The sequence below is a fragment of the Gopherus evgoodei genome, chromosome 1 (assembly GCF_007399415.2).
Source record: "Gopherus evgoodei ecotype Sinaloan lineage chromosome 1, rGopEvg1_v1.p, whole genome shotgun sequence".
Lineage (NCBI taxonomy): Eukaryota > Metazoa > Chordata > Testudines > Testudinidae > Gopherus > Gopherus evgoodei.
The window spans coordinates 271,850,440-271,867,647 of record NC_044322.1 but is presented as its reverse complement, the minus strand read 5'-3'; the positions used below and the strand labels follow the sequence as shown (position 1 = coordinate 271,867,647).

The 17,208-nt window shown below is 42.4% G+C and overlaps 1 protein-coding gene across 3 annotated transcripts in view; it reads right to left on the bottom strand.

The window, feature by feature from the left end:
* Nucleotides 1-3,089: 3,089 nt before the first annotated feature.
* The window catches only part of ADSL (adenylosuccinate lyase), a 44,704-nt gene continuing 30,585 nt past the window's right edge, over nucleotides 3,090-17,208 (bottom strand). For 2 of the 3 annotated variants that reach the window (XM_030546915.1, XM_030546932.1), the window contains exons 5-13: nucleotides 11,321-11,492; nucleotides 10,942-10,988; nucleotides 9,992-10,082; nucleotides 8,949-9,018; nucleotides 7,617-7,764; nucleotides 6,898-6,988; nucleotides 6,242-6,331; nucleotides 3,609-3,785; nucleotides 3,090-3,233 (exon numbers count right to left, since the gene is read on the bottom strand). In XM_030546915.1, coding sequence (XP_030402775.1) covers nucleotides 3,147-3,233; nucleotides 3,609-3,785; nucleotides 6,242-6,331; nucleotides 6,898-6,988; nucleotides 7,617-7,764; nucleotides 8,949-9,018; nucleotides 9,992-10,082; nucleotides 10,942-10,988; nucleotides 11,321-11,492 — 973 coding nt within the window. In that variant the 3' untranslated portion in view covers nucleotides 3,090-3,146. The remainder of the gene's footprint in view (nucleotides 3,234-3,608; nucleotides 3,786-6,241; nucleotides 6,332-6,897; nucleotides 6,989-7,616; nucleotides 7,765-8,948; nucleotides 9,019-9,991; nucleotides 10,083-10,941; nucleotides 10,989-11,320; nucleotides 11,493-17,208) is intronic. The other variant, XM_030546925.1, reaches the window with a different exon arrangement.

Genomic DNA, 17,208 nt, shown 5'->3' with positions numbered 1-17,208 from the left:
CTCCTTTAATGGCCCCCATAACACAACTTAGCACTTTAATCTTCCAAGCACTGCAGAAATACTAAAGTCTCATAGCACTTGTAAGGTACATATTAACCCAGTTTTTACAGGTGAGTAAACTGAGGAACATAGTTAACAAGACCTGGACAGGGTCACACAGAACGTGGCAGAACCAGGATTAAAACACATGATTTCCTGGTACCAGTCCTACATGCACAGCATTGTCTCTCTAAAAGATGTCAGGCCCCTGGCTTTATGCATCATCTGAAGATACATGATTTTGTTAAGTATCACGGAGTTATCTTAAACCTCAAATATATTGACTTTCACCCCCTATTGCTTGGACTATGGAACTGAGACCTCTTAAAACATGGTATATTTTGTCCATTCACATACAGACTTCAGATGACTGTAACTGGCCATCTTACATTTAGGTCCATCATTTAAACAGTCTATCTAGATGAAACACAACAGTATACAGTATTTTCAAGGTATACAGCTGCAAGGAGTCTGACTACTGAAAATCACTAAAAGATAACAGTATCCAATATCTGACAAAAGAACTATACTGGAGAGCTGGCTGTGTGTCGACTAGTCTTGCATGTGTTTATAAAGTGTAAGATGGGGGGGTTCAAGCAAGCAGATGTGAATTGAAGGACAGCCTGTAGTTATGTCAAAGTCAACTACACAATGGATAAGTGGTACATTTCTAGTACTGGATTGGACAATCTGGTATTCACTCTATAAGCCTCATGCCCCTCTCCCCTGCCAAGTCCATGGTGCATAGGCATAAAGTGGCTTAATTTTGAAAGGTAAATTGGCAAGGATAGGAAGGCAGAATTAAGGGTGTGTTAAGTTTTGCATTTCTATAATTTCTATTTTTTGTTTGAAAGAGCAAAGCTCCAACAGATTTTCCTTATTGTAGCAATGTGCATTTACACACATTACTACAGTAACATCAGTTGAGCTAATAAGTCTTTTCTACCTTTTGTTTCTGTGATTATTTCTGTTACATATAGTGATCAGACCCATCGCTGCTTAGCTTGGGATATCTGCAGAATGTAGATTATCAAGATGTAACAGGATAAATCCTCCAAAATATAATTCATTTTATGACCTGTTGGAAGAGCTGCTTCTGCAGCACTGTATTGGACCTACTGCTATAATGGGCAAGGGGTATAATTCCCTGACACGTATAGCAGAGCCACATAATGCAGAGGACTCTGTTAATTTACTTAGGTAAAAAACATGAACCAAGTTCTTCTAAACTCTGTAATAGACTCAAGTAGAAGCCCCAGATGAGAGCCAGAAAAAGATTTGTGTGTATCACACAAAGCTGCCAATAGGGTGGCTTTGTTCCTTGTGTTGTATTTGTTTTCCAGAAAAAATACAATCAGATTTAATCTGAGACCCATTCAAACATCCCACAGCTGGGTTCCCCCAACTGGCATCAAAGCTAGTTTCTAGATAACAACAAATCTGTGCACCGTCTCTTCCCTTTCCCTCAGAGGGATTCTTTCCACTAACACGCTCCCCCTCATCTCTGGAGGAAATACATTTAAAAACGCCAAATCTAATCTACATGTGCTCTTAGGCATCTTTTTGAATAAATAGTCTGAAGGTTACTGATGTTCAAATTAAACTTTTTCTAAACAGATGGTCAATTAAAGTTTAATATAGAAGGAGCGGGAAAAATATATATCACCACAAAATCACAACTGTTTGAGAGAGATTCTGCATTTCTTAGCCCAGCGGCAAAGTAATTGCAGGAGTGATGGGGTCATGGCCTGAGATTTCCAATTTCCCGGAATACATAATATAGTAGTATCCCATTAAACACCAAATCTTAGGTTGGGAAGCCTAGAAAGTCCTTCAAATCACAATGACCTCCAGGAGAACAGGTAGTTTCTTAAAATAGCCATGCCTCCACCTCTCACATGAGACTGTCAGGACACAATCAGATTCCCAAATAAAAACAAAAAAACCCTGAGTTCTCCTGATCACATCTTCTGTGGGACTGCATATATTAGAGAAAAAGGGGAGGCTTTCTCTGTGCTGAAAGATAAGCCTAGGAATGAAGTGGCAGAGAAAGGAGAGGGCTGCACAATGATCTTTCAGGAATTGGTGGAGGGTCAGACAGCTTTTCTGAAATCAAGGAGAATTTAGTCTATAAAAAACATGTTATAAACAGGAAAACATACAGACTTAGGAAAAAACCAACAAACCCCTGAAATTCTTTTGCATCTATGAACTCTATGAGAGTCCCTACCCTCTCTTTCCTCACCATAAGGGAACACATTCTTGGTAGACAAAATGATTTTTGTACCCTTGTATGTTCCCTTGGCTACATTTCAACAACAACTTCTACCTATAACCAGTGATTCTGAGCAGCGCTGCTCATCCTTAAGCCAATAGCCACTGGGCCTGGAAGTAAGAGTCACCTTGGTTGGTCCCACTCCACATCTTTCATGTATGATTATCGTGCACTACAGCCAGAGATTCTGGTACAGCACAGACATGTTATGACTGGGTTGTGTCACAGGTATTGTCGAGGACCACTACTATGATGAAAAGCAATCAGGCTCAAGCTTTCTCCCTTTACTACTCCTACTCATCTGGCCAAAGCAGGGGTTAAGTGTGATTAAATCATAATCATAGTCCTCCCACAGCCACTTTCAAGGAAACAACCCCCACCAACTCTTTGGCACCGCTGTGGACAATAGTTTAATAGCAGACAAATGAGGCGACAAAACTGGTTTCCCTTTGCCCATGCCCTTCAACTGATGGTCAATTTGTAGATGCAATCAAGTCCCTAGTGCTGCCTACTTAATCCGCTTGAACATACCATACGAGGAGAGGAAAGTGTGTGTGATAGAGTTGTCACTTTAGTTTGGTCATTGCAAAACCAGAACAAATGTGGGCATTATGCCAACCTCCTCCCAACAATCCCAACACAAAGGAGAGGGAGGCTGGCTGGCTATACGGCAGACCCAGAACAAGCAGTACCACCACACATCTGGGGAGCGTGAGTGTGAGCCCTGGGATGGCTGTCACTCCCAGGGTACACAAGTATAGACACAGTAAATACATTTGGTTTATTAAGGCTTTTAATATCACCCAGATCCCTATACATCCACAAGCCCAGCCTAAAGTGCCAGCTCCATTTTCACACCCATCTTGCTTTGGTACGGGGTCAGCATTGGGCGAGCTTCCTCCTTCAGGAATCTCGCCACCTGCTCAAAGGGAAAGAGGAAGAGAAGGTTAGAAAAAGAAAAAAAGAGTTCCTCTCTGTGCTTCATTCAGCTCCAGTTTGTGGTCCCAGGGTCTCAGTCTCACAGATGCACCTAGTCACCCAGCACATCAAGAATCAAAGACTATGGGGGAGATAGAAGGCAACTGAGATGGACAGAAAAGGGAAGGAATGCCCTTATGTAGCTAAGAATATGGTAACCCTTCCTTCCTTTAGAAGAATGGGAAGAGAGCCAATCCTGTAATGGAAGGGGCAGAGATATAGAAAGCGGAATGTCTCAGACACATAAAGGGACGTGGTTTGGATAATTTATGGCATGATGCCCCATAACATCTTAAGCTGCTTCCCATAACCTCACCTGCTGGGAAGCACGTCCAGTGAAGGAGGTGGACTCCAAGAGGCTTTCCAGTTGTCCATGGATGGGGCTGAAGTAGGGATCAGCACGGATCCGAGCAATGAGGTCATTATCTCCCCCTTCCTGTTTCACAACAGCAGCTGCCTGCTGGGAAAGAATGCGTATCTTCTCATGGCAATCCTAGGGGGAAGAGAGCCATCATCACGTTACTGACAGCACACTTCAAGCCAGCTGACTCACTGGTGCATGGAGGGTAGAGGTGGGTCAAAGGCTGTTGTATTGCATAGCATAGGAATGAAAGAGAAAAAGTTTGTATCATAGCTATTTGAGACCAATCACCATATCACTGCTGCATCCTTTACATTGTTTCCCCTGAGGTTAAGGGTCTGTATTATAAATATAGTCCTTGTTTAATTACACCACAACAAGTGTTCGGGACCCTCAAGCGGTCACAAGGTCATTACGTGGGGGGCGGGGGGGTTTGCAGGCTGTCAACCTCCACCCCAACCCCATTTGCCTCCAGCATTTATAATGGCGTTAAATATATTAAATAATGTGTTTAATTTATTAGGGGGGTTGCACTCAGAGGCTTGCAATGTGAAAGGGGTCGCCAATAAAAAAAATTTGAGAGCTACTGCACTACACCCACAAAATAAGATGGTGGAATTCTTTCCACTTCCTCAAGCCCTTCCTTGTGGACACACTGTGAGATACTTTTAGTAATTCTAGCCCATCTATGGTCTGTTGCTGGAAAATCATCATGACTGTTCCCAAAGCATTCTATAAACTGGGTATGCAGGAATTCCTTATCCACCACTAATTGCCCCTGAGGTGCAGGGTACATTGCAGGAGTTTAATAGCACAAAACATTCACAAGTTTGGAAAGGAAGAGAAGAAAACCGTCCCACTTAGCAAGCAAGAAGAACGTAGTTACCTGAGGTGAGTTAAGGTTTATTTGGGGAAAAAAAATATCCCCTCCCAAGGAAAATCATACAGGATGGGGCATTGGGGGATGTAACATCCATAAGGATTCCCTTAAAGAGATGCCCCTGAATGGAAAAGGCTGTGCCAGTCAGTCTCCAAACCTAGGGAAACCAATGGCAGGCAGAGGTGTCTGCACAAAGACCCTGTGCCTCCACACTGGCCCTGATTCCCATCCATGTAGCTCCATGGAGCCATGTCAACAGAGACTCCACCGGCTGTGCTTTCCCAGAACCCTAAGATGCATTATTTTTTATTAATGCCCTTCCCACCCCCATGCTGCCAATGGCTCACTCGCTCCTCCAGTGGACTGCTCAGTTCCCCAATGCAGATCTATAGAGCACACTCTACGGGGTCCAGACGTGAGGGTGATGGTGCCAGCAACATGTAAACAAATGAGTCCCCAGCTCCTATCTTGGAAAGAGATCACCCCGGTAGGATCTGTGGGAGACTCTTTGGATTAAACATAGTGCAAAAGCAGAACAAGTAAAAAAGTTAGTCAAAGGTGTTAATGGGAACAACAGGAGATTTTATAATAACTGTATCTAACTAAATAGTATTAGAGAGAAGGTAGGCTCACTAATAAATAAGAATTGAAGTTAACTCCAAGGGTATGTCTACACTGCAATTAAAAACTCAGGGCTGGCCCATGTCAGCTGACTCGGCCTTGTGGGGTTGTCTAATTGCAGCGTAGATGTTTAGACTTCACCTGGAACCTGGGTTCTAGGACCCTGCTGGGAGGGAGAGTCCCAGAGCCTGGGTTCCAGCCAGAGCCCAGATGTCTACACTGCAATTAGACAGACCCTTAAGGGAATTAAGTTACCAAACTTAAGTTACAAAAAGCAAGTACACTGGCCTAAGCTACTGGAGGGGAGGAGTGTTCAGGAGTGTCTAAATGAGTTAGGAACACAAGTCCCACTGAAAGCTCCTAACTCAAACAATCTGAAAATCCCGCCCACTGTTACCAACCTGCAAGTCTAATTTCTGTCAATAATAAAATGATGAAACTAATATTTAGGGGGAAATTACTGTATAGAGGCAAGTGGAAGTATAAGCAGCATGAATTTATTAAGAATGAATCCTGCCAAGCAAGCTGATTACCTGATTTAGACTGAACTACAAAGCTAGTGATGATGGGAACATACAGTCCTGGTGTTTAGATTGTATTAGAATATTCAGTAACATTTGCTGTAAGACAGAGACTCAAATCAAATGGGTCTGCTATGAAGCCTGTCTCCCAGATTAAAAACTGGCTGAAGGATCATAAAGAGTAATGAAAAAAGCACTATATTGATTTTGTGGGGCAGGTAGCTACCCATCCTGCACTAGGTGCCTTTTCAACAAACAATTAAGAATTACAATCTGCTCTCATAATCTAATGTAATAAATAACAGACAACTCGTTACATCGTAAGTTGATAGAGATCCCCCCCCACAGAGCTTCTAACAACGAATAAGAATTCCCCCAAGCTGCTCCCTTCCCAAATGACTGGAAGAAGACTGGCCCTGCAGCATAATCCTAAGATTAACAGCTCTGGTAGACCAAGGTGTCACCAAGGGAGAGAGGGAAAATAATTCCAAACTTTTATATACCCCCATTCCTCAAGAGTATGATGCGTGGCAGTGAGCATCAGACCCTCCTAACTGGGTATATACCTGGCGATTACCCCCTGCTTTCACCATGGCCATGATGATATTTTCTGTGGCCATGAAGGGCAGCTCCTGTTGTATCCGCCTCTCAATCACCTAAAAAACCCAAAGAAACAGGCACTATCACACTGGAGTCGACTATCAGTAGATCTGATCAGGTATTTCCTGCTGTACCCCTGCCCCATGATGCCCCAAATTGTACAACAGGGAAAAACAAAACAAAAGCCACCTTTTCCAGACCCAGTCTAGAAATAAAGATAGTAAGACTGAAATGTTGAAATTTTATCCTAGCTAATATTACCGCAGGTGAGAGTCACATTCATGTAATTGCCCACACTTTCTTGAATCTTAGTAAGGGCTCGTTCAACCATATCCTGTGGCAGCAAGGTCCACAAGTTAGTCGTATACCTCAGAAAACAGTATTTTCTATGATGTTTTAAGTTTTTTGCATTTTAATTTCTTCAAGTGTCCTCTGATTATTGTATTGCACAGAAAAGTGCCATGGTGAGAAACTGGACAGCTTGACTGGGCAGCCCTTAGGAATATTCACTGAGCCAGCAGGTAAGCATTCAGTGCTCTGAGTGGGATGGCTTCTTCTGCAGGCCCGCAGTGCTAACGGAGCTTCAGGACTGCATGTAAGTTCTGCATGTAAGTTACTTTACCTTGGGGTACACCACTAATCCTTCGGAGATATTCTGCAGCGTGCTCAGTATGATGTCAGCTGTGAGGAAAGCCTCAGCCAGACACACACGCCTGTGAAACACATGTAACCAGGGTGTCTGGGTTAGCAAAAAAGGATGAGGCAGCCTAACTCAACCCCTAGTACCTGCACGTCTCTCTAGATGGCAACTCCCCCTTCCAACAGCCAGAACTATTCCTTATAGGCACTTTCTGCTGGGATAGGCCAGAACTGGGGAAGCTAGGAGCAACCTACAGCACCCGCTGCTGGGACAGGCCAGGACAAAAAGAGCAGTGTGTTACCCTTACCCTCGGCTACTGCACCATTCCCTGGTACTCCTGTTCTCCTTTTCAGAAGATCTTTACTGTGTAAAACATTATTACCTCACTCAAAGAGAGAAGCCAGTTTACAGCCTCTGTTGCTGGGCTCCCAATGTCCTCTAATGATGTTGCTTTTCATAAAGTGGTGTCTGCCAGCATGAGATTCAGAATTGAGGGGTGTAGATTGAAAACACCATATTTTAAACATGTCAGTGTGCTGTTCCCTACAAGCACTTTCTAAGCAGTGCATTGAGTGAGAGGAGAACATTGACCCCAAACCAGTTTAACCCTCTAAAGCCAGCCTCTTCCTTTATTTCATCAATAACTAGGGTTTTTCTGCTCACTACCCTCCCCCAGCCAGCCGTGGAGCACGTGGATGGACCTGTTTGCGCTGTCATCCAAGGTGCGCTCAAACCACTGCACGGAGGCTGTATGTAGTGGATTCAGGACCAGAGTCATCAGGTGGCGAGCCAGGCTGCAGCAGCGCTCTGAACGCATTGGATTCCTCTTGTAAGGCATGGCGCTGGAACCTGCAGGCCAGAAAAATATGAGGAGAGGGGTTGGTGAAAGAGAGGATGATAATAAGAGGGCAGGAGATGAAACACACAGGAGAGGAGAGATCAAAGGCACTGGCCTTCTCAAGAGAAAAAAAATCCATCGTTCACTTTTAAGTCTGATTCATACTATGCAGAGACACAAGGTGGGAGAGGTAATATCTTTTATTGGACCAACTTCTGTGGTGAAAGAGAAGCTTTCAAGCTTATATTGAGCTCTTCAAGCTCCAAAACTTGTTTCTCTCACCAACAGAAGTTGGTCCAATAGAAGATATTGACTCACCCACCTTGTGTCTCTAATATTCTGGGACTAACACTGCATCATACTATGCAGGTCTTTTTTAAACCACCTTCCCCTGCCCCGCCCACCGAACCAGAACTGTATCTGTACTTGCAGGGGAGAATGTGGGGGCCTTAACTCCTAACTGTGCAAGATTACTTTATCAATATAAAAGAAAGAAATGATTCTGAGCTACTTTAGTGTGCTATATTTCGCACTTCTGCTCAATGGCCTACCCATGAAAGTCAGCAACCTGCAGCGACAGTGACTGAAAGTCTGAGGGTTCAATATTTAAAAAGTGACCTATCAATATTTTATAAGTCTGTCACTCTAGTATGGCTGAGGTAACTGACGTGGGTGAGGTCAAAAATGCTGACTCACTCTACAACACCAACTTAGGTGGCTGGGCCTTTTCAGTTCCAGTTTCACAGCTCTGGAATTCTCTCCTCTTCTCTATATACATCACAGCTACATCAGGAACCATTTTCAGTAGCAGGCTCCAGCCTGGTTTTACTTTTCCAAGTTTGTTAATATACAAATGATAGCAATACTCAGCCAACTAACTTTAATGGGAGTGGAGAGTGCTCAGCTGCTCTCAGAATCAAGCCCTCCTCTGTGCTGGGGTGGGGAGCAATGGCATTATTATTTCTGCACTTTGACTTATTTGGGCACAAAATTGGATTTTGTCTGTTAAAAAATTTAGATCTAAAGCTGCAGGCACAGACAGATTAAAAAAATAAACTTTTTAATTAAAAGCAATTTATGCCAGTGACATCACTATTGTTGCTGGGAAGAAGGTGCTGGTGAGGAGATCACCACGGCGAAGGAAAAGATAAGATAACTGGAACACGAATCACAAACCAATGTCTGTCACCCTCACCAATCTGGTCTGTCTCAAAAGGCTCCTCTATCTCCTTGAGGTTGGCCAGGAGGCGGATGTCAGTACAGATCTAAGAAAAAGCAACAAGAGCAAATGAACGAAGCTGTTCTCACAGGTACTAGGTAGTGTGTCTGGGGACACTCTGTATCTATGTCCATGGAGCAGCTTGGGGGAGAGAGAATAATTCCCTTCAAAAAGTGAGCAATTCCAAAATTAAGGCTTTAGTCTTCTTATGAAAAAATTAAGGTTCAATCTATATTACAAATGAATCACATCTGTATCCACATTACACAACCAGAAAGCTGCAATCAGGTTTCCTGACAGGGTAGCACCTCAGAGAAGATAGAGGCCAGTTTCCACAGGGGTTGCAATTTTTCCTGAAACCTTCTAATTTATACTTAAAGAGCTCAAGCCAAAAGAATGGGGAAGAGGGAAGGGACGGGACTCTATGAACAGTCAAGGGAGAGAAGATAAATTAGTAAACATTGATACACCATTTAAAGTCTACGTTGTGCTTAAACACTGAAATGTTCACTGACCAGAGAACATACAGTCTAAATAAGAGGATAAACCACCACAGGTCAGAAGTGCAGGCAAGGGAGGGTGTGGGATAATCAAAGAGAGGAAAAATCCCACAAGGACTTATCTCCATGAGGAATGTACTGGGAGAGGAAATGGTGAGATTTTAAAACATGTTCCATTAGGGAGGGCATTTATTCTAACTGAATTAGCTTTAACACAAATTTGATGGCCATCTTGCTTGGGATCTCCCTCCATAGAGTCTTTCTAAGTGAATTCATTTTAATTGCCCTTTGCACCACCCTCAAGTAAGAAATCAGGTATGGGATCTCTCCTGGTGCTCTGATATCTGAGACAAAACATCCAGTGAAGAATTAGTCTGGTAGAGCAGAGAACAGTTAAGCACTCAACTCCAACTCATGTTTCCTGCGGAAAGTGTTCTGCACCAGGATCTCCCTCCCCAACCCTCTCAGATTGACATTTCCCTTCCCCTTCCATACTGAGTTTGGAGACAGGGACCTCACCTTGTGTATGGAAGCCCCTAGACTGGCTAGCACAGATAGAACTTCAACATCCACTTTGCGGCTGTAGGTCTGCCCTGTGACGAGATAAGCTCTGGAAATAAAAAGAAAGATAAAGCTCTCCAGACACAAGCACCATTAAAATAGGACTGAGTGAGTATGCGCTCTGCAGGGGCACCATGCTGCAGAGCTCTGCCTGGCTAACACCAATGGGTGGTGCAGCAGGGTGCTGGTGCAAAAGCACGTTAATTACCCCTCCTCAGCCAGTTCCAATTAAGGGAAACAGATCTGATGCCTGGCGAAACAGATCTGATGCCTGGCCTGGGGACTAGCTCCACCTGCGGGTCTGACAAGTCAGCAGTTACAAGAGCTGGGAGCCTGAAGAAAAGCCAGCCAGGGAAAGGTCAGACTCCTAGCTGTGGGCTGACTGCAGGAAAAGAGGGAACTAACCCTGTAAGCCTTGTATATAGCTCCCATTGGTGGTGGGAGAACTGTGCATGTGTAAACAAAGCCACAGGTGCTACATAACTGAAAGCTGCTCTGCAAGAGGGGCATGACAGAGAACGTGTCACAGGTGACTTGACCTGCAATACTTCACTTGACTTCCTGGTTTCTCATTTACACTAGTGGGACACTTGGTTCATGCAGGCGTGTAAAGACAGGGGAGGAAGAACAGTAGCCCACACTTTGACAGGGTGAAAAAAGAGTAAGGGAGAGAAGTAGAAACAGAGACCTAGCCGGGAGGTGGAGTTTCCTTCACAGAGCTACATTGTGGAATGTGGGTTGGAAAGGAACAGAACCAGGTGAAAGTGCTCTCTAAATGTGAGCCCAACAGAGGGGAAATTAGTTAGTTGGATAGAAGAACCTGTGCTGTTGTGGACACCAGGAGGTGTCAGGCTATTAATTCTCCTCAGCATATTTTAGAGTTCAAGGTAAGCAAGCTTTTTACATACCGCTTAAATCCTGCCTTCACAGTCACCAGCCTGTCCAGCTCCTCCACCTCAGGAGAAAAACAGACACACAGAGAGGAACCTCAGAACATAGTGACTGAAGTGTCAAACATGCAGGGCTAAGGGATACTGACAGAGGACAAAAATGTAAAGGCTTCAACTCGCCCTCCCTTCTGAACACACTAAGAGCTCTGCCAGCACACCTCAACCCTGTCCTGAAGCACCCCCACTATTACAATTCTGCTCTCCCAGAGCTCTGCCAAAGAACCTTCATAGTGACCCCCAGTGTCCATGCTTATTTGACCCTAGACCCTCTCCTCCCTCACAAGTCATCTTCTAAACCCGCTTACTGGGAATTTTGATCACTGGATTCAGTACTCACTTTATCATGATCTCCCTCAAACAGCTGCAAGAAGCTGGCCTGGGTGCCAGTGGTGCCTTTCACACCACGAAATCGCAAGTCATTTCGAGCCCGCTCTAGGTTCTGCAGGTCCATGCACAGGTCCTGGATCCACAGGCAGCAGCGCTTCCCTACTGTGGTTAGCTGTGCAGGCCTGAAAGTAAACAAGGCAGACTGTCATTGTGTCACCACTTGCACACAGACTTTGCACAGCCTCGCTAGGAAGGCAGGCACTCAGATACCACTGTAACGAGAACCATCACGACTCTTTCCTTTCGAATCTGAAGGGTCCGAGAGAAGAAATAGTAATTAAGGAGCTGAAAGGCCCAGTTTATGGAGAAGATATTTAAAAGCTAAATATACGGACATCTGGGAGCCACTAGGGGAAAGGAGCTGCAAAGCTATGCCACACTATCCTCCACCTCCTGAAATACACAACCATCAGTAAGCGAATACCTTCTTTAAATCTAATATTCATCAGATCTTATTCCAAAACTCTTTAAATTTAATACCATTATGGATGCTGGTCCATCTCCAGACTTCCTGTAACATCCTAAAAAGCAGCAGCAGACAGTCCTCTTGCAGCCAAAATGGCTGACCAGGGAGAGGCAACCCCTCTAAGACAAGATTAAATTATGGACTAGCTAAAACAAATCGAGTGAACAGACTATTTTAAGAAACCTATCTGAAGATACACCTCTACCCCGATATAACGCCACCTGATATAACACAAATTCAGATATAACGTGGTAAAGCAGCACTTGGGGGGGCACTCCGGCGGATTAAATTAAGTTCTATATAATGCAGTTTCACCTATGATGTGGTAAGATTTTTTGTCTCCTGAGGACAGCATTATATCAAGGTAGAGGTGTATAAGCGAGATCAAATATATTACTAGCACACGTCAAGCTAATTTGCAAAGCTTGGAATTAAGACTAGAGGAAGCTAGAATCTCCTTGCTAGAAGACACAGTCTATATTACCACTATAACCCAAAGCAACAGGAAAAAACTATTAACACACTGCATGTCAGGTTAATTATCTCCTCCTTCCCTGGTGTCACTTCTTTGAAGTTCCCTGGTTTCACAGGGAAACAGCTGGGGAGCAAGATAGTGGGAACAAGGATCTCATCCTTTGACTGAATTATGCCCCTGCTGGCCCTCCAGCTGGATTAAGGAAGCAGGTGGGTTCCAGCTGCTGCTCTTGGGAAGTTGGAGTGCTACAATAGGGACACACCTGTTTTGCCTGCATCTACCCTACCCCCTGTCCCTCATGACTCCAGTGCACTGGGGTACACCCACCTTTGAGACCCTGACTACAAGTAAACAACTTCATCCAGATGCAGGAACTCTTTATACTCGTGGATTGGCAAGGCTCAACAGAGACATGTGATTTTGGCCTTGGCTACACTGGCACTTTACAGCGCAGCAACTTTTGCGCTCAGGGGTGTGAAAAAACACCCCCCTGAGTGCTGCAAGATACAGCGCTGTAAAGCCTCAGTGTAATCAGTGCTGCAGCGCTGGGAGCTCAGCTCCCAGCGCTGCAAGCTACACCGTAGAGGATGTGGAGTACGTGCAGCGCTGGGAGAGCTCTCTCCCAGCGCTGGCGCTTCGACCACACTCACACTTCAAAGCGCAGCCGCGGCAGCGCTTTGAAATTTCAAGTGTAGCCATACCCTTTTTGTTTTCTATTAGAGGCACTTTCCACTTTCTATTAGAGGCACCTTTTCCAACCCCCACTTCCCTCAACAATTTTACTTTCTTTCATCCCCATCTAATTTTCTGTATTTCAGGTTTATAGTAAATCTGGAAATATTCAAACCATTTCCCCTAAACCTACACTTGTGAGAGATTCCAGATCTAAACAAACAATGTAATGAAGATTTCAGTTTAATGATGAATCTTATCAATTCCCCAACTGTAAAGAAATGTGATCTTCTAAAATGCTATCCAAGAATAGTTATTATTGCTAGGTATGATTTACCAAATATTTGATGTGTTAGTATGAGTGCCAATTTTTTCAGTAATATTAGTTCAGGTTCTTTTCTTTAGTTTTTATTTTTGGAAAATGAGTTGAAATATATGTTATGCTGATTTACCTTGCTGATGTAATAAACTATTGGGCAATGGAATTCACACTATAATCCAACGTGGACAAAGTTCTAGCAGGAAAAGTTTAAGCAGAACTGTCCTGCTAATGAACTCATTTGCAGATAATCCAGATATGTCAGAATATGATTATTTAAACAATTTGTATAACTTTCTTATATATCTACTATAGATTTGATAGGTTTAGATGCTAACCTTCTTCCCCCAGAAACCATGCCTTCCCTTGAGATGAAATATTTCTTCTTTAAAGAGTTAGAGAGAATCCAGTTATATCCTGAGTGTTTTGTTGTTGTTTTTTTGTTGGGGGAAGGGAGGTTAAGTGAGTGACAAGGCCACCCCTTGTAAATGTCCTGGATTTATTCAAACTGAAACAGGACCCACATTACGTATTTTTTAAGTGAAACTTGGAAAACGCTGATCACTTCATTTCTTTTTCTCAGTTTTTCTATCTTTTAGCTTTCCTGATCTGTCTTACCCTGTCCCTTTTCCATTCCCTTTCACGTCCCTGGTACAGTGAGGGGGAACTCAGATATAACTTTCCTAGATCTGGAATTAACAATAGCTCAAGCACTGACACTATTCGGGCCCCTGATAGAGAGATATTTGACCTAAAAGCATTCTTTGTGGCCAATGTTATAGATTGTGTTTCTTGGAACATCAAAAGGGTCAAAAAAAGAAAAAGAATGATCATTCATCCAAAAACAATGAAAGCAGATATTATCTTCCTATAGAAAACCCACCCGAATGACTTGGGGGCAGAGAAATTTAGGAGAGAATGGATGTTTAACAATTTCTTCTCCACAGTCAAAGGTCTAACAATAGTGTTTCACAAAAGACTCAATTTACAAATTCTAGATGTAAATAAAGATGAGGGAGGTAGATTTTTGGTGGTGAAGACTATGATCTCTGACTCTCTGTATATATCCTAATTATTGTATGATTATTTATATGGACCAAATAAAGATGATCCAAATGTTTTTAAATAAGTTTTTTCCAAAATTAATTAATATCCCACTAGACTCAATCATCATAGCAGGAGATTTTAATGAGCTGTTGGACATTTTTTAGATAAGGGAGGCCCGCCCCAGCATATACAATCACATGCTAGAAACATTACAGAAGATTATATGGAAGAACTGGGGTTAAAAAATGTATGTTGGTTGCAGAACGCCAAAATGACGGATTTTGCTTATTTTCCCTCCCCACATTCCACATATTCACACACAGATTTCTTAATAATGTCTATGATTCTGGTATACTCACTGCTTAATAACAAAATCAAGTCTATCATGATCTCTGATCATGCCACCAGGGTTACTACAATCTTCCCCTCCCAACACAAACGGGACTTGTAGAAGATGGAGACTGTGCTTTTTTCTTTTGAAAGATAAACATTTTCAAAACTGTGTCACTGAAAAATTTTTATTCTTCAAAACAAATGATCCACCCTAAGGGATAGGCTAAGTTTTCATTAGGGGCAGGATCATTTCCTACTCAGCAGGTAGGAAGACAGCTAGCCAGGCTTAGCCCCTTGAATTAACTGAATGATTTACAGCTATGGAATTAGAATGCGCAAACTATTCCTCTGTAGAACAAATATAAAATTAGAGACTTAAAGTTGGCTTAAGTTTGGTTAAAGAAATAACTAGCAAGTAAAAGAGAGGCCCTGAAAGTACTGAGTGGTAAGGCCAGAGAGGAGTAGGGAGGAAGTCTGGTTCAAAAAATAATTAATAAGATAAGGAAAAATTTTCTAAAAAGAAGGCCTCTGCCTGAGAGGGGTGACTGCAGTTCATTTTAAATAAGACAGACAAAATTTTCTTAAAAAGGAGCCAAGTAGGGCTGCCAATAAATCACGGTTAACTCAAGCGATTAGCTCAAAAAAATTAATCACAATTAACTGCAGTTTTAATTGTACTGTTAAACAACAGAAATCCAAAAATATTTAATAAATTTCAGTTCGTAGTTTTTCTACATTTTCAAATATACTGATTTCATTTACAACACAGAATACAAAGTGTACCCCTGCTCACTTTCTATTACTTTTTATTACAAATATTTGCACTGTAAAAATGATAAAAAATAGTATTTTTCAATTCACTTCATTCAAGTACAGTAGTGCAACATCTTTATCATGAAAATGCAACTTACAAATGTAGATTTTTTTTTATTTTTTTTTTTACATAAAATTGCACTCGAAAAACAAAACAATGCAAAACTTCAGAGTCTGTAAGTTCATTCAGTCCTACTTCTTGTTCAGCCAGTCACTAGACAAATAAGTTTGTTTACATTTACCGGAGACAATGCTGCCCACTTCTTATTTACATCACCAGAAAGTGAGAATGGGCGTTTGCATGGCACTTTTGTAACCAGCACTGCAAGGTATTTATGTTCCAGATGTGCTAAACATTCATATGCCTCTTCATGCTTCAGCCACCATTCCAGAGGACAGGCTTCCATACTGATGACGCTGGTTAAACAAATAATGCATTAATTAAATTTATGACTGAACTCCTTGGGGGCGAATCGTAAGTCTCTGGCTCCGTTTTATCCGCATTCTGTCATATATTTTGTGTTATGCTAGTCTAGGATGATGACCCACCACATTTTAAGAACACTTTCGCAAATTTGACAAAACTCAAAGAAGGTACCAATGTGAGATTTTTAAGGACAGCTTTACAGCACTTGACCCAAGGTTTAAGAATCTGAAGTGCCTTCCAAAATCTGAGAGGGATGAGGTGTGGAGCATACTTTCAGAAGTCTTAAAGGTGTAATACTCCGATGCAGAAACTACAGAACCCAAACCACCAAAAAAGAAAATCAACCTTCTGCTAGTGGTATCGGACTCAGATGATGAAAATGAACATGTGTCGGTCCGCACTGCTTTGGGTTGTTATAATTAGCATGGACACATGTCCTCTGGAACGGTGGATAAAGCATGAACGGACATGTGAATCTTTAGTGCATCTGGCATGTAAATATCTTGTGACACTGGCTGCAATAATGCCATGCGAACACCTGTTCACAATTCACCTGAAAGTGAGAACAAGAAGCAGGCAGCATTATCTCCTGCAAATGTAAACAAACTTGTTTGTATGAGCGATTGGCTGAACAAGCAATAGGACTAAGTGGACTTATAGGCGCTAAAGTTTGACATTGTTTTATTTTTGAATGCAGGTTTTTTTGGTTAAATAATTCTACTTTTGAAAGTTCAATTTTCATGATAAAGTGACTGCACTACAGTACTTGTATTAGGTGAATTGAAAAATACTATTTCTTTTGTTTTTTTACAGTGCAAATATTTGTAAAAAATAAATATAAATAAAAATAAATTATTAAGTTTGCAGACGATACCAAACTGGGAGGGATTGCAACTGCTTTGGAGGACAGGGTCAAAATTCAAAATGATCTGGACAAATTGGAGAAATGGTCTGAGGTAAACCGGATGAAGCTCAATAAAGACAAATGCAAAGTGCTCCACTTAGGAAGGAACAATCAGTTTCACACATACAGAATGGGAAGAGATTGTCTAGGAAGGAGTATGGCAGAAAGAGATCTAGGGGTCATAGTGGACCACAAGCTAAATATGAGTCAACAGTGTGATACTGTTGCAAAAAAAGCAAACGTGATTCTGGGATGCATTAACAGGTGTGTTGTAAACAAGACACGAGAAGTCATTCTTCCGCTCTACTCTGCGCTGGTTAGGCCTCAACTGGAGTATTGTGTCCAGTTCTGGGCACCGCATTTCAAGAAAGATGTGGAGAAA